This window comes from Bicyclus anynana, chromosome 15 (assembly GCF_947172395.1).
Source record: "Bicyclus anynana chromosome 15, ilBicAnyn1.1, whole genome shotgun sequence".
NCBI lineage: Eukaryota > Metazoa > Arthropoda > Insecta > Lepidoptera > Nymphalidae > Bicyclus > Bicyclus anynana.
In genome coordinates this window covers 6,913,986-6,937,563 of record NC_069097.1, presented here as the reverse complement: position 1 = coordinate 6,937,563, position 23,578 = coordinate 6,913,986, and the positions used below count along the sequence as shown (strand labels likewise).

Genomic DNA, 23,578 nt, shown 5'->3' with positions numbered 1-23,578 from the left:
ATAAATAAATAGATTTAAAAACGTATATTGACATAATTCATAAATGAAGTTATGTCAATATCCGTATAGATAAAAGATTGATGTTTGACTATATTTTGCTCTTGTTGTTTATTCCGTTGGAAAGGTATAAAAACGTGGCTTCATGGATGAGGCGGGCTCAGTTTTTGTGATTATAATCGAAGAGTTGTGTTATTAAAGTGGTGTGTTTGTGAACCTCGAGTTTCTTTTCTCTCCACCCCTAATATGAATAAATGAATTATTATATATTTCTACTTTAGAATATAGAACATAGATAAAGCTTTAAAAAGCACTATACACAATCATTTGAAACGTCAAATGTATCTGCGACTCTATTAAAAATTCCACTAGTAAGTATAACTGACGACCTCCGTGGCGCAGTGGTGTGCGCGGTGGATTTATAAGACGGAGGTCCTGGGTTCGATCCCCAGCTGGGCCGATTGAGGTTTTCTTAAGCGATTTAGCGTTCCGGTACGATGTCGTATAGAAACCGAAAGGGGTGTGGATTCCTCCTCCTAACAAGTTAGCCCGCTTCCATTTAGATTGCATCATCACTTACCATCAGGTGAGATTGTAATCAAGGACTAACTTGTAAAGAATAAAAAGAAAAAAAAAACCGGAATCTTAGCAGTTTCTCTTAAAATTCTTTTTACAATATTAATAATAACAATCACTTACAATTATTTATTTTTATATTTTGTTCCTTTAACTTTTAAAATATTTTTTTGTAAATTACTTACCTATACCTACGTAATTTTAATGTCAAAAAAGTTGCATCAAGTAAACAAGTGATTAAATAAAATATGTCATTTTATTAAGTGCTTTTGTGTGTTAATGAAATTTTATGCACAATGTCACTTAGCATCTCAATTTTTATAGTTATAACCGAAAAACGTTTTAACAACTGTGACAGCATGTGAATATCTTACTAAAAGTGTGTTAAGTGAATTCTCATTTAATAAAATCGTGTAATTATGAGTGCTCGGCACTGTATCGTATTTACATAATATTCGGATTTATTTTTAAAGTATCAATCTTATTTGGGATTTTTCAACATCTTTGAAGATGCAAAAAGAAAACTTCTATAATCCTTTTGTTTATAATATCTTATAAAATATCTATGACTTAAATAAAAATATATGACGGCTTCCGTGGCGCAGTGCTATGCGCGGTGGATTTACAAAACGGAGGTCCTGGGTTCGATCCCCGGCTGGGCAGATTGAGATTTTCTTAATTTGTCCAGGTCTGGCTGGTAGGAGGCTTCGGCCGTGGCTAGTTACCACCCTACCGGCAAAGACGTACCGCCAAGCGATTTAACGTTCCGGTACGATGCCGTGTAGAAACCGAAAGGGGTGTGGATTTTCATCCTCCTCCTAACAAGTTAGCCCGCTTCCATCTTAGACTGCATCATCACTTACTTGAGTAAGTGAGATGAATAGGTGAGATTGTAGTCAAGGGCTAACTTGTAAAGAATAAAAATATATATATATATATATATATACAATCGTATATTTGTCTTACATACGCTCATACAGTAAACATTCTAAGACAGCAAACGTACGGAATTGCACTCCGGTGTCCGTGCTTTTCACCACCTACAATATGAACACCTTCAATGCATTATTCACTAACATTATTCTAGCATTTTATGTAGTCAAACGCAAAAACGGCGACGAAGATGGCGACGAGATGGATGACGCACATACCAGATATGACACCGCCGAAGGCCAGGATAGCGAGTAATTGCAGTCCGCGCGGGGCACATTGATTGACATCCACTACTACCCTCAGGTCAAAAGACCTCACCCCCGAAAGGGGCTGGAAGAACATGGCCGGTGGAACAAGATCCCGCGCCTTACCCGGGCAAGGAAGCATAGCCTCGAGGCCCGTACCCCCACCTGGATTTTTATTTGGGAGCTCAGACCAATTATAGAAGGACCTGTATCGCACTTATATTCACGAACAAAATTGTCTGTCATTTTCTGAAGAAAACGAGCTTAGATTTGGTATATATTTTCTACTAAACTAGAAGTTTTTGCCCGTTTTTTACACAATTCAATTACACAAAAAGGTATTTTTACGGAGCTCTTTAACTGACGAACACGATTACAACTATTTAACATCGATTCTATAGAGACAGTTTTTATAATCGCATTAGATCGTTGATCATATACTTTGACAGAAAAGTACCGTTTAGCGAGGCAGGTCGTATACAATAATTTGTCTGAGTCTGGGAGGGATGACCAGCCTACTGCAAATGCAAACATACAGCGCATTTTTTAGATAGTAAAATGATAAATAAAAATCATTCACTATAGTTTTTATTTTTTATTATTGGAATCGTACAAAACAGTTATGGCACCTACTATAGTTTAGTAATTATTTAATTTGATACGATATACTATTTCAATAATTTAAAATTACCACGTTGTGTCTCGTTTCTTCTAAAAATAGAGAGAAAATAATTTTATTTTCAGACTGGAATGAGACTATAGTGGGAATTTAGACGAGCACGATTTTGTCTCTAATGGCAGTCCTTTTATTTTCGTTGATAGTTAAAACAATATAATAACATTATTAATAAGTAACTAATATAATAAAATAAAAAAATATTAGTAAGTATTTACAATAAATATATACATTCTTCTACAGAAATACTTTGTAAAAAAAATAAAATTAATTAATGGATTGCAGGTTATTGAGGTTTCATTATGTTCAAAATTAATGTTTTACATTAAATAACGATTAAACTGAAACAAACAAAAATAAGGATACCGCAATGAGTTTAACATTTTATTAGCAAAATACTTTTATGTATAAAAATTTGCTAATTATTTTATGTATGTTCGGAGTGTATTTTTACCTACATAATTATACTTATAGGAAATAACACAATAAAAATATTAAATTCTACAAATTAGTACTAGTAGGTTTGTAGAACAATCATACACAATAGGAACAGTATAACCTGTCAGACAATTCACTAATGTTAACGTAAGTTAGCCACCTAATATAGTTAACATAGAATCCATATCAATCCATAACAACAACAAAAATTACAATTTCAACTTGAAAGTGTCACCTACCTCCTATAATATAATATTTACGAAGGGTTGTCAGTAGGCATTACAGGGATAGTAGATAGTAGGGATGACATTTTTTACCTATAATCTCAATTTTGATTAGTTAGCATACGTCAAAGTTAGTGAACTGGCCTGCTGTCATGGAGGAATTGATTGTACACTTTATATTGTTATTACATAAACATTATTTTTATTTTCGAGACAATACAAATACAAATTAATGTAACTATTACTATTTATATGTAAATCACTTATTAAATGCTGTTTATTTTTATTAATAAATAATATTACTCGTAATTTAATATTATATCGATTAATTATAAATAAGTATTAACTAGAGTACTATGAAAATATAAGTAAAAGATAATATTATTATCATGGATATGAGTATGATGATGGTGATAATAACTACTAATTGTTATTAAGCGTTTTTTAAACCCATCAATGAAATAAGCGTTAAAGCTTCTTTATAAGGTCATTGGGTTCGTAATACCTATTTATTACATAGACTAAACTAACTTACTCTATAATACTTTACTAGTGACTAAATAATTTTAAATTTCATAATAAAGAATAATATATTATACATAAAACGAAAGAAATAGGTAGTGTTAGTGAAATAAGAAAGTTTACGCATTCATCATCAAAATCAGAACAAATTGACTCATATGAAATTAATATGAACAATATTAATTTCGTATAGTACCTACATGGAATATATCGATATTTATTTTTATTAAGTAATTAATAAAATTGCATATCGATTTCATAGAGAACTAAATTTAAAAATTAAATATTTAATCAATTTTGCCAAACGTCAAAACTTCTATCGTCTTTTTTGTGACGTCACAATGTTACTTAATGTCATTTTTTTTTGTTTCTTTCCGTATGGAAAAGGCAAAGGTATTATACCGTACAGCCATGTCTTAAGTATTTGAAGTAATGTCAAACTAAATAAAATTTTCGGTGACTGTAGTCACCGCATACAGACTAGTCTAAAGGAGTAAACGTCAAACTAATTGATAACTAACAGTTTTGACAAACACTAAACCGTTTGGTTAAGGTTTATTGTTTACGTGACGTCATGAAACGATAAAATACTTATAGACCATCGTGACCGATAGCGTTTTGTCTCCTATTGTCAAAATATATTTAAAAATAAAAAAAAATATGAAAAATAGTAACTCAAAAAAATACATTTTTTTTTTCAATTTAGTAGAACGATAATGAATAATAATATAAGAACATTAAAAAAATGTCAACTAGCGCATTAGGGCAACTCTGATACATATATTTTAAAATTTTTCTTATAAAAAATTACAGTAAATAGCCATTAAATAAATAATATTAGTAATAAAACTACTTAATAGTTAATGTCACTGTTACGTATCCGGTATTCGATTGAATGCAGGTTCCGATATACTCATTCTTGACCTGAAATAGACAAAATTAATTTATGTAGAAATAATAGTTCTATAAACATACACCGAAAGAGTTTAAATTTTTTCAAGATACAAACAAAAGTCAAATAATAATAATTTAATTTATCTAGTCAAAAAAGGAAAATAATAAGGAAGTCAATTTCGTAGAAAACGCACTGTTGATATATGCAAACAAAACTGCGTTCTCTTTTGTAGTTTTTTGTGACCATGTTAATTTTTTTTTACCAATTTGAATCTTAGTACGTCAGAGGACATAGTGGAAGCCTAAAATGACCTGCTTTTGGGTAAGATGTTTCGAAAAAGCGAGGCAATTTAAACTTCTCCTGAGTGATCTTTAAATCATTCAAAATCAGGACATAAGTTTGTCTGTTTTATGTAGTCATGTTAATTAATATGCCCTCTAGGGCGCGGTTGGTAGAGCTGTGCTTCTCAACAGAAAGGTACTAGGGTCAATTCCCAGCACGGGTAAGTTTGGGATTTTCTAAATTAGCTCAGGTCTAGACTGATAGTACCTAGGATTCGGCAGGTCACCCTACGGGCAAAAAAAAAGTACAATCAGGCAATTTAGCGTTCCAGTATAATCCCGCGTAGAAACCATTAGAGGTATGGGTAGAACTTGTACCTCTTCCAAGTAATCCCGCTTCCATCTTAGAATGCAGCATCACTTGACATTAGATGAGATCACAGTCACAAGTCATAGTGTAAAAAAAAGTAATAATAATATATATATATCATGCCATCATTGCTGGTATAACCTTAAACGATTACTAGTATTCGTATTTATTCGCTGAAGGTTATGCAGGTTAAAGCGAATCGCAGGTATTCGTTGGATGCAGGTGGCTCAGTATCGTGATGTTTGGAAGTCCCTACAAAAGGCCTATGTCCTGCAGTGGACGTCCATCGGCTGATATGATGATAATGACGATGATTGCTGTTTGTTTGCTTAGTTTTTAAATAATAATGAATGGCATACAAACCTATGATGTCTCCTTCGTGAGCTCTGCTTTGAAACTTGTGAACGAGATGTTACCTCAACACAGAGTACTATCAGTTCTCTATTACACGGATACCTGAGAACAAAATAACAAATAATAATCATTTAATAACACAGGCGTATGCAATTTTTAAACTATACAGATCAAATCAATTTAGGCCTTGTCTTAGCTGGATTGCTGAAGCCAAAATTATCTACAAAATTTATACTAATATTATAAAGCTGAAGAATTTGTTTGTTTGGTTGAACGCGCTAATCTCAGGAACTACTGGTCCGATTTGAAAAATTCTTTCAGAGTTAGATAACCCATTTATCGACAAAGGTAAGAGACTATATATTATCCCCGTATTCCTACGGTAACGGGAACCACGCGGGTGAAACCGCGCGGTGTCAGCTAGTAATATAATAATCCTGACATATAGATTCATGGCAACCCATTGCCGGACATCTTTAAAGTAATTTCCTTTAAGTATACAACTTGAATGGTTTTCAGCAAACGGTATAGCTTTTAAAGAATACATCTAGAGCTCCAATACCGAATACGGGAATGTATTTTCAAACGTAATATAACGTAAGTATACGAGTTTTATCGCGAGTAAATTCTCCAAACGTTCCTAAAATTTGTTCAGAGGTAAAAAGATAGTAAAACGCGCTGGGTGAAATAACAAAATTCACTGTACTGTAATTAATTGTATCTGATACTGCGAGTATATCGTTAGGGTTGAACGATAAGAAACGTGAATTGGTTTCAGAATTTCAGCAAAAACGGTTGTGGGATTGAGTACACCCGCTGAACTAAACTTCGAACCCCACAGTTGGGCCATTATTGTATTAACCTCTAAGCATGAAGGTTAGGTAGATTAACTAATATAGGAATAGGGGAGTGAATGGTCATGTTCAAAAACATAATAAATATTGTCTAATTAGCGGACGCCCGCGACTTCGTCCGCGTGAAACTTGATGTAAGCTTTCAATTACCCCTACCTAACCCTACCCTTACGCTACCCCTACCTCTGCCCTACCCCTACCCTATCCCTACCCTACCTCTACCCTACCCCTTCCTCTACCCTACCCTAACCCCTTAATTTTTTATTTTTTTTGCTGTCATAAGAATCTTCTTCAAAGACAAAAATCCGATTGATGCAATGCGTCCGATACGTACGATGCAGATCTGAGAACGATGATGACGATGATGATGATGATAATGATGATGATGATGATGTTGATGATGATGAATCTTCACAATCATCTTCTTACAATTAATGTTTAAAATCTTTGGTAGGACATTGGTATACATATTTTGAAGACCCTAGATGTGTTCCAAATAATATGTTACAGTACAGGAGGGTGTAATTTCAAGTTTTAACGGTTTACCCATGTCCATCTATGTCTTCCGACGATACGGTATACGGTGGAACAATAGTCGCTTAGATTAATGATTTACCCGCGTTAAGCTTCTGAATGTTGTTTTGTTTGAAAGCAAACAATCCTAAAATATGAAGTTTATTTTCATTCACTGTTTAACTTTACTTTAGTATAAAATTAATTTATTAGGATTGAATATTTTTCAACAAACTTTTGAAAGAGATCAGTGTTGTGTCAGTAATAAGTGAAGTGAAGTGAATGAAGACTATTTTGAATTTATATTTAAATTTTAGTAGTAGGTTAAAGTTGGTTCCAAATTTAAATGTATCAATATGTTGTTTAGCGTATTTTTGTCTCGTTTTATTGTACACACGTTGGCATAATATTAATATTTATTTATATATTACTACTAGTCGACGCCGCGCGGTTTCACCCGCGTGGTTCCCGTTCCCTTAGGAATACGGGGACAAAATATAGCCTATAGCCATCCTAAATATATGGGCTATCTAACACTGAAATAATTTTTCAAATCAGACCAGTAGTTCCTGAGATTACAGCGTTCAATCAAAAAAAGGAAGAGATTCTAAATTTAACCATATATATATTTGTTACAGACTGTCAAATATTTATCTATGGTTACAAACTTTTAAAAATGAAGATCATTTACTCGTACTCGTAAGTTCTCGTCTATGGTGTTGGGCTGTAGGTAATAGTTACTTACCCTTCTTGTTCTAATAGTCTATGACTGTCGAGAGGCGATGCAGCACCTTCGCTTGTTGGACTATCGCTCTCCCAATTCTCGCACGACCTTGGTGACCTTGAGCCGTAGGAATCACTGCCATGCCATACTGCTTTCGTTCGCCTTAAACACGAAAATATACTTTCAAATACAATATTAGATTGTTTAATGTCAGCCACTGGCATTACGTCGATCACGACCAACACACGATCAGTTTTATCGGAAGTCTCAGACCAATTATTGCATAGGACCTGGCTCGCTAGAAGTTACTATTCTGTCAAAGTATATGATCAACGATCTAATACGATTATTAAAACTTTCTCTATAGAATCTATGTTCAATAGTTGTAATCGTGTTCGTCGGTTAAAGAGCTCCGTAAAAATGTCTTTTTGTGTAATTGAATTGTGTAAAAAGCGGGCAAAAACTACTAAAGATACTAAGATATATACCAAATCTAAGCTTGTTTTCCTCAGAAAATGACAGACAATTTTGTTCGTGACTATGAGTGCGATACAGGTCCTTCTATAATTGGTCTGAGTCGGAAGTCTAAATAACTTTATCCTGCAAGTACGGGATTGCTCATAACCTGATAGATTGAAAGGCTTTATAGTTATTAGTTTTAAATAGTATATTGAGATTAATTAAGTAAACGTCTGACAGAGCACAGTTCAATAGAAGAGGAGACCGATCATGGAGTACGGTTAACATAGACAACAAACTAGTGATTAGTTAAGCGGCCACACTATTAACAGGCCGGTAGTGCTGCAGGCATGTTAAATTACTTGATCGTCAGTGGCTGACATAAGTGTGACTTTAGTCAATAGACTTTTCACCAGCTATGCAAATGCCCTAATGATTGTTAACATTGAGGCATAGGAAAGGAGGATATAATAGTGTAATTAAACTAATTTTTTAAAGCCTCGTTGGCCCAGTGGTTAGTCCTGGGTTGGCCTGTTTTATCGTCTCAGAAAATTGCAGTAATATCAGCCCGGAGTTGGGAAGTTGGGTGGGGTTACACTCCCGTACCTTGAAGAGCATGTTAGTCCCTATTATTATCATCAACGTCTGATTTTAGTATTACCAACCTAAGCCCGCCAACCCGCTATGGAACAGCGTGGTAGGTCTGAGTTCTATATCCTCTCTCATATAAGGAGTTAGGATTGGCCTCATAGTGGACAGTTAAAATGGGCTGATAATGAATTGTAATTCCAAATGTAAATTTACAATTTCTTTATTTTTTTTTTTCACTTTTTAAAGCGCTATTTTCCCTACACATTACACGTCCATACCAAGCTAACCTTCTACTCCTCAATTTTTCTGTCACTGGCGCCACCTTCAGACTTCCTCTTCAAGGGCTAACTTGTTAAAGTCAAAGTCAAAAGTCAAAATTCATTTATTTCAAATAGGCTTAGTTTACAAGCTCTTTCGAAACGAAATATTAAACTTAAGATAATGGTGATAATAATCATTCGAAAACTTAAAATTAAAGTTACGAGCGTTCCAAACGCGCCTTGGTCCGAGAAGAGACCACAACAAACTCAGCCAAGGTCGTTTTTTTTGTCAAGAATAAAAAATAACTTACCAAGTAGGATCAATCAGTATACTCTTCCCGTTAAAGCTATAGATAGCATTGGCAAGCACAGCACCGGATCCATTAAACATGCTGGCCCAAGAGTCAAAGAGCAGCTCGCCTCTCGAATTCATAACCGGAAGGTTGTTATTGATACCCGTTTTCCCGACGGATTTGAGGTCGTCAACGCTAAAATATTTAAAGAAAGTTAAGACACGATTTCCGAGAGATATCGAGTTTTAGGCCTAATACTAATATCGTTCTCAATATTGTTATTGTTCTTATCTTAGATTAATAATTTACTAGTAGCAATCTTTAATTTATGGCTACTTAGTCTTACATGTGTTGTTATTCTTTGTGGCAAAGTAGTTTAGCTGGATTAGAATCGCAATTTAAAAAGTTTTGTTTATTAATACTCTACAATAGCAACAGATCTGACGGGTTTTATGTTGTTTTTTTTTTTTGTTAATAAAAGAATATCTGGCATATTTTTTATAATATGACCAATATTCCCATTCCCCTCCAACTAGTCGTAAAAGACTGTGCTAGGAGTGGGTAAGACAAATAGACCAACGGGATGAGGATTGAACCACCACCCCTTGGTGATGAATTCAACCGCTCTTACTGTTGAGCTATTGAGGCTCTCAGATTGATTTTTGTTTACAGTTTAGAAGTTCTTCTTATTTCGTCTTCATTATATAGATACTAAATGACACGACAACGACGAGAGACGTGATAGACCAGTGGATATGACCTCTGCCTCCGATTCGGAGGGCGTAGGTTCGAATCCCATCCGGGGCATTCACTTCAACTTTTAAATTTTGTGCATTTTAAGAAATTCTCGTGTCTCAAATGGTGAAAGAAAAACACCGTGGGGAAATCTGCATACCTAAGAATTGTCTTAATTCTCTATGTGTGTAAAGTCTGCTAATCCGCATTGGGCCAGCGTGGTGGACAAAGGCCTAACAATGAGCAGAATATGGGTTGTAAATGATTTCTAAATTATGAGTAAAATATTAAAATCTTAAGTCAACCAAACCGCATTGCAGCTAGTTGATGGCTATAAGATATCCCCTCTCATATAAGGACAAATTCCTGTAGGCTAATTCACTATGTTTGACGTAGGTTAGTTGACATATTTATGAAATATACATTGATGCAAAAATGTCATCCGGTACTTACTGGTTCACACAGTATATGACAGTACAGTAAATGACATTTTGTAATTTTTTTGTTGAGAAAAAATACAAATAAGGAACATAAACTAACTTATCCCAATAACTATACAAATCATGCCCACGTGGAATGGTGGCAAGAATACTGGCTGCATTTCCGCGCTGGACAGCCAGGCTGATCCTTTGCGCAAAAAATGAGCCAGCCCTTCTGTCACCAGTCGAGGCAACTAGCCGCGGTGAAATGATTCAGTGAAATTGTTTGGCACTGCGACTCCTTGGCCAATTTTGAATTTTGATGTTTATTTTAATAGGTTGATAATAAAGACCAAAATAGTGAATAGGCCAGCTGGCCCCTTATCGGTAAAAAAAACGACGCATAAATTAGTGTCTACTTACTTATTAGCTAAAAAGGCAACAAAGTTGTTCGTATGGAATGCTTTCACCCCTTGCCTGTAACACTCTTGGTTAGCAGCGTTCCTTCCAGTTCTGTTCGCCGAAGTTCGCATGTTGCCAGGATATGGCTTGTTTAGAGCCACTAATCGGATCTTGAACCAATAAGAAATACATAAAAATAAATTTGACGGCCTCCGTGGCGCAGTGGTATGCGTGGTGGACTTACAAGGCGGAGGTCCTGGATTCGATCCAAGGCTGGGCCAATTAAGAAAACCTCAATCGGCCCAGGTCTGGCTGGTGGGAGGCTTCTGCTGTGGCTAGTTACCACCCTACCGACAAACACGTATCGCCAAGCGTTTTAGCGTTCCTATACGATGTCGTGTAGAAATCGAAAGGAGTGTGGATTTCATCCTACTCCTAACAAGTTAGCCCCCTTCCATCTTAGATTGCATCATCACTTACCATCAGGTGAGATTGTAGTTAAGGGCTAACTTGTAGAAAATAAAAAAAAAAATAAAAAATGGACTTTTCAAATTAAAGAAATAAGGTTATTTAAATATAATAAATATTTTCCCTTCAACAAAGCGTAATGCATTCATTGTACCTACATCATCGATCTCCTATTAAAAAGTGGATGCACAATCAGTCACTAAAAAACGACCCCACTCAATTGGTGCCAAACACAACTTCTTGGCACTCAATTCAAGTAGTCGCATTTGCGAATTCAACCTTGAACTCAATACTTAAGGTTGAATTTGCTCTGAATTTGGGATTTTATTGAATATTGGACTACATTTAAGTGAAATTTTGTACATGATTGTGCGTCCTTTTATTATAAGAGGTCAATGACGTATATGTACATAGACGCAATGATCACTATTAATCGATTGGTTCAAAATTATGTTAAAACTTATCAAATAGTTGGTCTCCGCTTATATTAGCATTTTGAACTACTTTTATGCTCTTTAGGAAACATAAATGCAGTCTTTACAGTATCATAATATGTTGAACTATATATGTTAAATACTGGATGTGTTACTAGAAATTTATACACAACTCAATGTTAGTTGTGGTCAACAAAGAACGTTTTTTAAACAAATAATACCTAAATTTAGTTTAATGTCGAGTTGTGAGTTATAAATATATTAGTTCCATTATGTATAGATATATAATTTGGAATTAAAGACAATATTGTGCATGTGTGCGCTAAGTATTATAGCCTATTATTCGGATCACTTTTTACGGTGATTTTGTAGGGACGTAACCGATTTATAGTATTAAATTATCATTTTATACTATAGATCGGTCAGAAAACCGCACTATAATCCTTTGAATACTTAGTTTAAAAGATCTAAGCGTTCAAACACGGGAAGTGACTTTGTTTTATACTATGCAACTACTCCTACTTACAAGATTTAGTTTTATAACGAGGTGACCATATTTTAAAATTATCATCTAGAAGCATAAAAATTTTCTATTAATCTATACTAATATTATAAAGCTGAAGAGTTGATTGAACGCGCTAATCTCAGGAACTACTGGTCCGATTTGAAAACTTCTTTCAGTGTTAGATAGCCCATTTATCGAGGATATATTATCCCCATATTCCTACGGAGACGGGAACCATGGGGGTGAAACCGCGCGGCGTCAGCTAGTTAAAAATATAAAAAAGTATAAGAAAGTAAGAAGACTCACAAAATGTTCATAGTTAGGCTTGGGTGCTTGTATTTTTGATGACTGTTGCACATTGTACTTTGGCGGTCTCCATACTGCACTTGTGTGTACGACGGAGTCTATCTGAGAAGAAACAGATACAACCTGTATTACATATCCATTCAAATTCTAACGATTAATATCAATTACTTTATAATTAGACGTAGCTGAGCGAGTCGCGAAGCTGAAGTGGCAATGGGCAGGCCACATAGTTCGAAGAGCCGACGGACGTTGGGGTCCCAAGGTGCAGAAATGGCGACCCCGCACTCCGTTGGTCGACCTCTCACTAGGTGGACCGAAGACATCAAGCCTGCAACCCGGCGGTTTTTGTTTGGAAGTCCATGCAAGAGGCCTATGTCCAACAGTGGACGGCTATCGGCTGATAATTATGATATTATAATTAATCTTTTTTGTGTTTTGATGAATATCTCGAATAATGTCGTCGGAGAGTGTAACTGAACCTTCAACCCTCCACCCCACAGGCGCTGTCACGAGGCGCGCTGCGTCCGCTCGCTCGTTGCAAGAACCAGCTCATGACTAAGGGCCCCGTATGGTTTCGAAACTAGTCGGCCATACTTTGACGTTGTATCACGTGAGTTTTAGCCATGTTTCATAATCAATTAATATGAATAAAACTCACGATAGTTAGATTACAAAGATGTTATAATATACTACTACTAATACATTTTCGTAATGTTATTCTACTTTTGACGGCCGTTGCGTTGGATTTTCAAGACGGAGGTCCTGGGTTCAATCCCCGGCTGGGCTGATTGAGGGTTTTCTTATTGTGGTCTGGCTGGTGGGCTTTGGCCGTGGTTACCATCCTTAGGGCAAAGACGTACAGCCAAGCGATTTAGCGTTCCAGTAAAAATAACGATAAAACATAAACATAAACTGAGTGTAGTTTTTCTACTTACGAAAACAAATTTCCATCCTTTTCCAACTCTCAATAACAATTTTTCTTCTTCTAAAATAAAGGCTAATGTTCCCAGCGGTATACTTGAGGTTCTCTAAAACAAAAAAGTATTTAACTATTTATGTTTTTCATTTGCATTACTCTTTTTTATCTATACGCAATATAGATAAAATATATAGGTCTTTCATTTATATTTTGGGCAAAAAACATATGAAATTCCGAACGAAAGAAAAGTCAATCACCAAAGAGGACACGAATTTTGGAAATATTTTAAATAGTGCAACCGTATTATAAAAATAATTACAACAATTATTACTTGTAATTATTGCTTATTAAATTCAGAATCACACTAATATTATAAATGCGACAGTTTGTGTGTAAGTATGTGTTTCAGTGTGTATTATTGTTCCTCCTTAGCGCTGCGGCTACTGAAGCGATTTGGCTGAAATTTAAAAAGGAAATAGATCTTTTCATCCCGGAAAAGTCCATGGATCCCGCGGGATTTTTTCAAAAACTGACTTTCACGCGGACAAAGTTGTGGGCGTCCGCTAGTTATTATATAAAACTGACCTTAAACAGAGCTCTTCTGGTCTTGTATATTACAGTTCCAACTGTATAGAAGTCATCATCATCATCCAAAGTAACTGAAAATAGTTGATAGGGTATAGTTTATATACTATAGCTACTTCATCTTTTTTAATAGATACTTAATTTATTTTTTTATTCCTGACGTAAAAAAGAGAGGTGTTATAATTTTGACGTGTCCATGTGTTCGTATGTCTGTCTGTGACATCGTTGTGTCTAAGTGAATGGGGCGATTATGGGGCGGTTTCGTTTGTTAACCCCAGACGCAAAAAGACGGGTATTATAAGTTTGACGTGTCTGTCTGTCTGTTTGTCAGACTGTCTGTCAGTCTATGTTAGTCTATGGCAATTTAGTTTATTTTGTATGAAAGGTAACTTATGTACAAGTGTTCTTAGACATGGTTGATTAAAATCGGTTGGGCCGTTTAAAAGTTCTGGGAGGTGACAGTGGAGAAGTAATGTCTGCAAATATACTCGAATCGGGTCTCAAACGAAAGTGCTCTGAAAGAGAATATTGATGACTTGATAGACATAGTAATTAATAATTTCATGATCTTCGGGAGTATTTCACAACTTTAATTTTAATTGGTTTAAAAGTTAACTGGCTCAAGCTTAAAAGCTTAAATGAAATATGTACTCACCATTTTCAAAATCAAATAACGAACTCTTAACCATTTGTCCTGGTTCTCCCTTAGGGCCAGTTATGGACGTTCCAGGTGGACCAGGTGGTCCAGGCGGACCTCTTAATCCAGCAACAGAAATAGCATTGCAATTTTCACATTTTCCAGGTATGCCAGGTGACCCCGTTTCACCCGCTTGACCCGTTTCTCCTTTATCTCCTTTTTCTCCTTTGAGCTGCAAAACACTGCGTTGTCAGCCATTTTTAAACGGTCCACTACGGAGCCGTGATAGCCCAGTGGATATGACCTCTGCCTCCAATTCCGGAGGGCGTAGGTTCGAATCCGGTCCGGGGCATGTCCGCCGCCTAACTTTTCAGTTCTGTGCATTTTAAGTAATTAAATATCACGTGTCTCAAACGGTGAAGGAAAACATCGTGAGGAAACCTGCATACCAGAGAATTTTCTTAATTCTCTGCGTGTGTAAAGTTTGCCGATCCGCATTGGGCCAGCGTGGTGGACTAATGGGCTAACCCCTCTCATTCTGAGAGGAGACTCGAGCTCGGCAGTGAGCCGAATAAGGGTTGATAATGATGACTACGGAGCCAGGTCTCTGTCCTTACTCGACGTGCACTTTTTACTTACAAACAATAAAAAAAAAATTAAAGCTAAATATAATTTAAAATAAACGAGTTTTCTACCTTAATTTCTAATTTGTTTGTTGATAAACAGTGCACATCCAATATGGCTTCAGTACTATAGGTATATCAAAGGGAATTAATTTATATAAATGAAAAATAAAAAACCGATATAGAGTTTAAATCCACAAGCTGTTCTAATGCGTGTTGCCTTAGGGTGATAATGTTAAGTTTTTTAACGATCACTATCAGTTATCAATGGTAATATTTGGGAACTCTGAGGCACGGAGTTGTAACACTACCAACTTTCCAACTCCAGGCTGAGAAAGTTTATAAAAACTAGCAGACGCCGCGTGCTTTCACCCGCGTAGTTCCCGTTCCCGTAAGAATACGAGGATAAAATATAGCTCTAGGCACTCAGGGATAGTGTAGCTTTCCAATAGTGCAAGAACTTTTCAAATTGGTTCAGTAGTTTTAGAGCTTAAGCAATTTATTAGTATATTTAATTATTAGTATAGAATATATACAATTTTAAAATTAAAAGAAAATCCAATACTATCCGAAACATGTATAACTATAATCAAACTTACTGTTCCAACATCAATGAATGGTGTATCACCTTTATCTCCTTTCGCTCCTATAGTACCATGATCACCTTTAGGTCCGGTTGGTCCCTGATAATAAACTTAAAATGATTATTATTATTTATTGTCAAATTCTAAATCTAATTCAAAATTCATTTATGTCAATTATGCTTAGTTTACAACCACTTTTGAAAAGTCAGGTTTATGTCATAATTTAATTTAATTATTACCAAAGGTGGTAATAATAGTCGAAAACTTAAAATTAAAGTTACGAGGGTTCCAACCGCGCTTTGGTCCGAGAAGAGCCCACAACAAACTCAGCCAAGGTTTATTTTTTTTGTTTACCACCATAGGTCATCGAAACCCGTTCAAAAAACCATTGCTTAGCAACCCTCATAAAGTCAACATCACAGTAAACACATAAATAATTTACAAACTCGCAACCTTTCTCCCTAAAATACAATATTTATATACTTCTTTTAGAGTCCTAACTCGATTATTTATATTATTATTAGTCCGAACATTTAATTTCTTCTCTTTTAATATAATACAACCTGTTCCTGATAAAATAGCTTTCTATTGATGAAAGAATTTTACAAATCCGTTCAGTACTTTTGAGTTTATTTGTTACACACAAAAATACAATTCTTCCCTCTTTATAATATTACTCGTAGTTTAGATAGATATAACGTTTTGAAATACTTTTTGTGTATAATTTTGGGTATCTTACCATTGGTCCACGCGGTCCTGTGGCACCGATTTGACCTTTAGAACCAGCTGGTCCCCGTGATCCTGTTTTTCCTTTATAACCTGGTGGGCCTCGAGGACCACGTGGCCCTGGTTGTCCTTTTGGTCCCTAAAGCAAAAATATTTAATATTAGTAAACTATCATCACCATCATCATCATTATCATCATCCATCATCATTATAATCATCATCATTGTCAGAATGCCACTGCTGGACATAGGCTTCTGGTAAGGACTTCCAAAATTCACGACTGGGAGCCGCGGGATGCAGGCGATTGCATCCAGCCAAGATCAGATCTGGCACCGGTCGGTCGGTCGGCTTTGGTTCTTTTGCGGACTTCTCAGTTTGTCATGCAGAAGATACTCCGAGAATAGCTCGCTCCATTGCTCGCTAAGAGAGATTATGAGGTCCACAATTAGCGACCAAGTCTCATATCTCATATGATCTGGCCTGTGAAACTATGATATTATAATTTTTTTCATCTGCACTTGAAATAAACTTAATTCTCATTTTTTTATTAAGAATTCCAAAAATCATAGCTACGGCAAATCTAATTACCTTCATTAGACTAATAGCTGAAGTTGTTACATTTCCTGGCGGGCCAGGTTCTCCAGGTTCGCCTTTATGTCCCCGCTTTCCTTCAGTACCAGATTCTCCTTTGTGACCTTGGTGACCTCGTTCACCAGGCGGTCCCTGTGGCCCATCAGCCCCCACGTCTCCCTTGGGACCTTCAGGACCCATGTCTCCTTTATCACCCTTGAATAAATTGATAATATACATTAAATTTTTTGGATCAAAATGACATAGTTCTTTAACATAATTATGTATCTGCGTAGTTCTTTAAAAGTCAAAGATTTTTATTGTTTTATTCAAACTATTATTAAAAAAAAGGTACTCAATGCATGCACAAACAACAAAGTTTTTTTAAATCTTACTTTTCACCAGCAACTTACTTTTTCACCTGCAGCTCCTGTATCGCCTCTTTCTCCTTTAACTTCTACTATTATTGCTTCTCCTGCAAACATTGTATACGCAATTAAATGTATCTCATCCCAACATAGCATGCTAAATAACACTACTTTATAGTATCACTTATATAAACGATTAAATATATAACTTTACCTTTTTCTCCTTTTTCGCCTTTAAAACCATTGTTTCCAGGTGTTCCTGGTATTCCATATTCTCCAGGCATTCCTTTGTCACCTTTATCACCACGAGGTCCTGGTTTGCCTTCCTCGCCCTAAATTGTTAATAAAGGGCATATAATATTTAAAGTTTGGACTGTATTTTTGACAGATATTTTTTTTTCAAAAAACTTGAAAATGTGTAGTTTGACAGCTTCTGCGGCGAAGTGGTATGCACAGTGGATTTACAAGACGGAAGTACTGGGTTCGATCCCCGGCTGGACCGATTGAGGTTTCCTTAATTGGTCTAGGTCTGGCAGAAGGGAGGCTTCGGCCGTGGCTAGTTACCACCCTACCGGCAAAGACGTACCGCCAAGCAATTTAGCGTTCCGGTATGATGTCGTGTAGAAACCAACAGGGGTGTGGATTTTCTTCCTCCTCTTAACAAGTTAACCCGCTTCCATTTTAGATTACATCATCACTTACCTTCATGTGAGATTGTAGTCAAGGGCAACTGGTATATAATAAAAAAAAAACACTTTGGTATGAGTAAATTATTTTAATCTATAACTTACCCGAAAATGTTTAATTATGTGTTCACCTTTTTCGCCTTTAGTACCTTCGTCTCCTTTATCTCCCTTCATCCCATCTTTTCCATCTCGTCCTGGTGGACCAGGAGGGCCAATTGGCCCTATATCTCCCTTTTGACCATTAATGGGCTCTTTTGCCTTTACTGTTTCCTGTCAAAATAATCTCTGACACAGTGTGTTTCTATATTTGATATAGGTACATTCATTCATCATTTATTTACACATTTTTGTATACTTTATTTTTAATTATTATTAATGTTAATATAACAATAAATAAAAAACACTAATAAAAATAATATTTAAAAAACAATAATATTGATATGACACAAATAATGAAAATAATTACATGTAACAAACATGTAAATCAATTATTCTAGATAGTTTTTTTCTATTTCTGTCTATAATTGATTTATTTATGGTATTTATAGCTGAAAAACCAAAAGAATATTCACCTTTTTTACAGTTCCTGGTACTCCGGGTGGTCCCGTTAAACCCATAGGTCCTGGAGGTCCAGGGCTTCCATCGTTTCCGGGTTCCCCTTTTGGCCCTTCTTTTCCAATAATTCCTGGGAAACCAATTTCACCTGTATCTCCTTTATCACCTTTAAGTCCTAGTGGACCTCTCTCTCCTTGGATGCCCTTAAAGTTTTCAAACAATCATTAAAGTATATAAAGTTTTGAAACTATAATACCTAATCATCTATTGACATACTCGGACACTTCTAAATGTTTATCTAATTACTGTACAAATTATATTTATTTTCAAATATTATTCCTTCTTAAATTCCTTATATTGAAAAAAGCTTGAAAGATGTCATTCAAATTGGTACTTAGTATTAATGCATAGACACAATTACATTGTACTTACTTAATACTTACAGTCAAACCAGGAGGCCCTTGAGCACCAACATCACCTTGAGGGCCTGGTGGTCCCTGTTCACCAGGTGGACCGATTATGCTTTTGCAATCCTGTAAAATTATTATCATTGAAATTGTTTTTAACCGACTTCAAAAAAAGGGGAGGTTTTTAATTTTTTCATTAATACTGATGTTTATAAAATTAATGCACTTATTTTGTCTTTTTTCTCAATAGCTCGAAAAACGCCATTTTACAGGAGGCTATACTTAACTTGTTTTTCAAGTAATATAATGTTAAAATATACTTGAAAAATCTAACATTATATTTTTTCCTGAAGTAAAGAAGCATTTCAAAAATAATATTTTATCAAAATGTATCTTCAAAAGGTCTTACGCCTGTTTCACCCTTAATCCCTGCTGTTCCTGGTTGTCCTTGTGGTCCATCAATTCCTTGAGGTCCGATTGGACCAATAATAGATTTGCCATCGTCGCCCTAAATAATAAAAAATATTAATTATTTTAATTACTGTCTATAATAACTTGTGTATTTCATCAACAACTAATACCTTATATATTTAAGAAGTCATATCTTTCTTACTTTAAAACCTTTCTCTCCTACTTCGCCTTTATAACCCCTTTCACCTTTTTCACCCTTTTCACCTTTGTCACCTCGTTCACCTTTTTCAACTGTTACTGTGTTCTTTATTATTTCCTTACTCGAATCTGTAAGATGCATCCAATTTTTTTCTAATAGGTATATTAAGTACTTAATATATTGGAAAAAAAGTGTCATTTTCAATGTAGGTCGCATAACCTAGACATGATGTCATCAAATATTTTCCAGTACCTACGACCATTGTTGCATGGGTTCCTTTATTATTAATAAACTAATACTATTAATTAATATTTTTATCATCTTGTTAAATATTTATTTTTTAAAAACGTAATTGCTTATACTACAGAAAGAATCCGGTCCGGGGAATGAACCTCCAACTTGTGTGCATTTTAAGAAATTAAACATCACGTGTCTCAAATGGTGAAGGAAAGCATCGTGAGGAAACTTGCACACATGCGTGTTTGAAGTCTGCCAATCGGCATTTGGCCAGCATGATGGATTATTGGCCTAAGCCCTTTCTTCCTGAGAGGCGACTCGAGCTCAGCAATGAGCCGAATATGGGTTGATAATGATGATGATGATGAAATAAATAACATAACATTAAATTATAACTATTATTTTATTAATTACCAGCAGACGCCGCGCGGTTTCACCCGCGTGGTTCCCATTCCCTTAGGAACTAGAGGGATAAAATATAGCCTATAGCAATCGGGTACAGTGTAACGTCCCAACAGTGAAAGAATTTTTCCAAATTGTTACAGAGGTTTTACAGCCTATTCAATGCAAACTTACAAACAAACAATCAAATATTTCCTCTTTATAATATTAGTATAGATAATACGGCAACAATGTAGATGTTTGGTTATATTTAAAAATTATGCTAATGAATTAAAAAAATATCAGACGTAATTACTCACCATTGTTAATTTCTGGTACGTCGCCTCTTAGAAACTGAAAATTTCAATGTATTTATAAATATTATGAATAATTACATTTCTTATAACATTAGAATATGCATGCTCATGCTATGATTTCGAAAGGAATATAGTCAGTCATGTATGAGATTAGTTTCCGAAATGTAGATGATCACAAAGCTGATGCTTCTTCAATTGTTCTTTCAGCTAAAGTTTTGATTAATACAATAATATCTACATTAATCTTAATATAGTCGATAGGTAACGTAATATTAATAAATACATAACACTGTACATTTGTACAAGCCTTTTCTTAACTCTAATTCAAATACATTTTAAGCAAGAAAGCTAGTCTCAATATGTTATTAACAAAAACTGTTTCATAAGTTATAATATTTTACACATACCTCCAAATTTTGTGGCTTTGGAGTAGTATCCTAAAATTAGGTTAATGTTAATTAATTTGTTAATCTCGTGTAGACACCGTGTAAAATTAATGATTATTTTTTTTTAAATAACATTAAAACTAAGTTAATAATTAAGATGTCACAATGATATGAGCTTCATAAAGTAACAAAAGGCTTAAGCGTTACACTACACACGCATTAAAGTCGCATATTTAAAGCTAGGAAATAGCACACAAATAGATATTGTGAAGAAACCAATTTTCGGGTAAAGAATTTACTTTAATTCTGATTTTGTTAGTAGGAGATACCCAACTCTAATTCAATGTAAGAAGTAAGTTTGTTATTTGCCAGATCAAACGTTCTCGAGGTATTTGCAATTGTTTGTCCTGTATACGGAACAAATTGCAAAAAAATAATTTTATTTTATAATACCTATGTAGTTCTTGTTGAATATTGGTGGAAAACTAAAGTTTTTTTTTAGTTACTCGCCAAATATTTAAAACTAGTTAAAAATCAGGTTCTAACTAAACCAAATAATGAACAAAAAAATATATTAGTTTTTTTTTAATGTAGGCAAAATTTCCAGCTAAAAGACTCAATAGATTTTTTTATATAATTATAATTATTTACACGCAATCAACATATTGGGCCAGCTAACTAACTAAGACAACACACAAAAACTAAATAAACGTACACCAAACAAAGAAGAAATAAATTACAAAAGAACTTCAACAATCAAAATCTTGTTGTTTTATTTAATTTTCACAAAAATATTGCAAAGCCTACCTATAGTAGGCTTTAATGTTTTTGTTACTTTACAAAGAGCTATATTAGTACATAGTACTAATTTTATTATATAAAATTAGTTTTTTTTACAAAACTAATTTTCTACACTTACAACTTTGTCGGTACTGGAGTTAGACTCAATCTACGAAAGAAATAGTTATGTTAGAAATGAAAAGAATACCCCAATAATAGCATAAAATAAATATAATACCAAATATACTCGTAAATATCAATTATAAAAATAAAAATATATTCATAAAATAAATAAATATTATATTAAATTATTATGAAATACATCACAAATAATGAAATAATATTATGGTAAGTACATTATATAATTAAAAAACATTATTAATGAAATAAAAACAAAGGTGGTTTATAATCAAGAATAAAGGGAATGCTAAGATTTTCGTCTCTCTATTATAATTACAATGGTTCCCAAATGAAAGCAAATTTTGCATTAAAAATTTCGAGTTTAAAAAAAAGGGAAAACAAATACCGGAAGGGAAATCTTCCCTTTGCTCGGTTTAGAAACATCAACATGAATTGAGGACTAGGAAATTAAAAATACGATTAATTATTGTTTCATTGTGTAAGTTAACATTATGATTAATAAATAAAATATTACACAAATACTATTATAGATAATATTAATAATATTACTTAATAAAGTGTAAAGTGCCAATAAACCTGTAAATATAAGTAAGACATAGACAAGGCTTTCTAAGCAGACATTGAATATACAAAAAGGTGAAGTGATTTATTTATATCTATATTTTGGTAAGAACTTACACTATCGGGAAGTTCAAACGCCTGTAAGATAAACATAATATTATACTTTTTAAAGGAAATATAAAAAAAAATAATAATTTAGTACTTTTATTATATACGTATTAGTACGTAACAATTTTATAAAGTTCCCATAATTGAATTTGACGGAATACGCCCGACTACATAGTTTTGGACCCAGCTGAGGTATATTATATACTTACACAATACATACATCGACACTCAGCCTCAAATAAAGCTTATAGGCTGTGTTATTCATCATCATCATCATATCAGCCGATGGACTTCCACTGCAGGACATAGGCCTTTTGGTGGGACTTCCAAACATCACGATACTGAGCCACCTGCATCCAGCGAATCCCTGCGACTCGCTTGATTTCGTCAGTCCACCTGGTGGGGGGTCGACCAACACTGCGCTTAATAGTCGCCATTCCAGCACTTTGGGAAGGCCTGTGTTAATTTTTCTAAGATATTGTGTTTGTGATGGATGAAAGAATAAATGATTAGGATCCCCGGTTGGGTTCGAAAATTATGGAGCATTTTCTGACAAGTTCGTTTACGTTGCATTAGCCGCTTTCATTGTAAATTTAATAAATATTTTTACAAGAATTTGATACTCACTTTAGGATTACATATATTTTTTTTCCCAAAATATTCCGGATTTGGAAATATTTGTAGATTTTGAATAGATCCCTGCAACAAAAAAATGAGCGTTATTTAAATTCTAAACAAAAAAATAGCAAACTTAAAATGATTATTCTATTTATTAACTTAAGAAAGTGTAATGAACATCCATTGAATCATCCAAAGGTATCTAAGGAAAAATCAGTAAACACAACAAAGCTATCCATTGAAGGTTTCCAAGACGGACATTATACATTTTTTCTAATTTAATGGGTATCCAAAGCTGCAAAAGA

At 34.4% G+C, this 23,578-nt stretch overlaps 1 protein-coding gene across 6 annotated transcripts in view; it reads right to left on the bottom strand.

Annotated features, from left to right (window-relative positions):
- Positions 1 to 2,331: 2,331 nt before the first annotated feature.
- LOC112046625 (collagen alpha-2(IX) chain) overlaps positions 2,332 to 23,578 on the bottom strand; it is a 107,650-nt gene continuing 86,403 nt past the window's right edge. The window contains exons 4-26 of one of the 6 annotated variants that reach the window (XM_052885752.1): positions 23,283 to 23,354; positions 22,665 to 22,685; positions 21,985 to 22,014; positions 20,683 to 20,716; positions 19,748 to 19,872; positions 19,544 to 19,642; positions 19,171 to 19,260; positions 18,745 to 18,930; positions 18,278 to 18,442; positions 17,701 to 17,818; positions 17,532 to 17,593; positions 17,137 to 17,334; positions 16,562 to 16,687; positions 15,838 to 15,921; positions 14,634 to 14,847; positions 13,979 to 14,052; positions 13,410 to 13,502; positions 12,475 to 12,576; positions 10,783 to 10,931; positions 9,224 to 9,400; positions 7,624 to 7,764; positions 5,521 to 5,613; positions 2,332 to 4,535 (exon numbers count right to left, since the gene is read on the bottom strand). In XM_052885752.1, the coding sequence (XP_052741712.1) occupies positions 4,484 to 4,535; positions 5,521 to 5,613; positions 7,624 to 7,764; positions 9,224 to 9,400; positions 10,783 to 10,931; positions 12,475 to 12,576; positions 13,410 to 13,502; positions 13,979 to 14,052; positions 14,634 to 14,847; positions 15,838 to 15,921; positions 16,562 to 16,687; positions 17,137 to 17,334; positions 17,532 to 17,593; positions 17,701 to 17,818; positions 18,278 to 18,442; positions 18,745 to 18,930; positions 19,171 to 19,260; positions 19,544 to 19,642; positions 19,748 to 19,872; positions 20,683 to 20,716; positions 21,985 to 22,014; positions 22,665 to 22,685; positions 23,283 to 23,354 (2,505 nt within the window). In that variant the 3' untranslated portion in view covers positions 2,332 to 4,483. Of the gene's footprint in view, positions 4,536 to 5,520; positions 5,614 to 7,623; positions 7,765 to 9,223; positions 9,401 to 10,782; positions 10,932 to 12,474; positions 12,577 to 13,409; positions 13,503 to 13,978; positions 14,053 to 14,633; positions 14,848 to 15,837; positions 15,922 to 16,561; positions 16,688 to 17,136; positions 17,335 to 17,531; positions 17,594 to 17,700; positions 17,819 to 18,277; positions 18,443 to 18,744; positions 18,931 to 19,170; positions 19,261 to 19,543; positions 19,643 to 19,747; positions 19,873 to 20,682; positions 20,717 to 21,086; positions 21,117 to 21,984; positions 22,015 to 22,664; positions 22,686 to 23,282; positions 23,355 to 23,578 lie in introns of those variants that run through there. The other 5 variants (XM_052885751.1, XM_052885755.1, XM_052885754.1 and 2 more) reach the window with 5 other exon arrangements.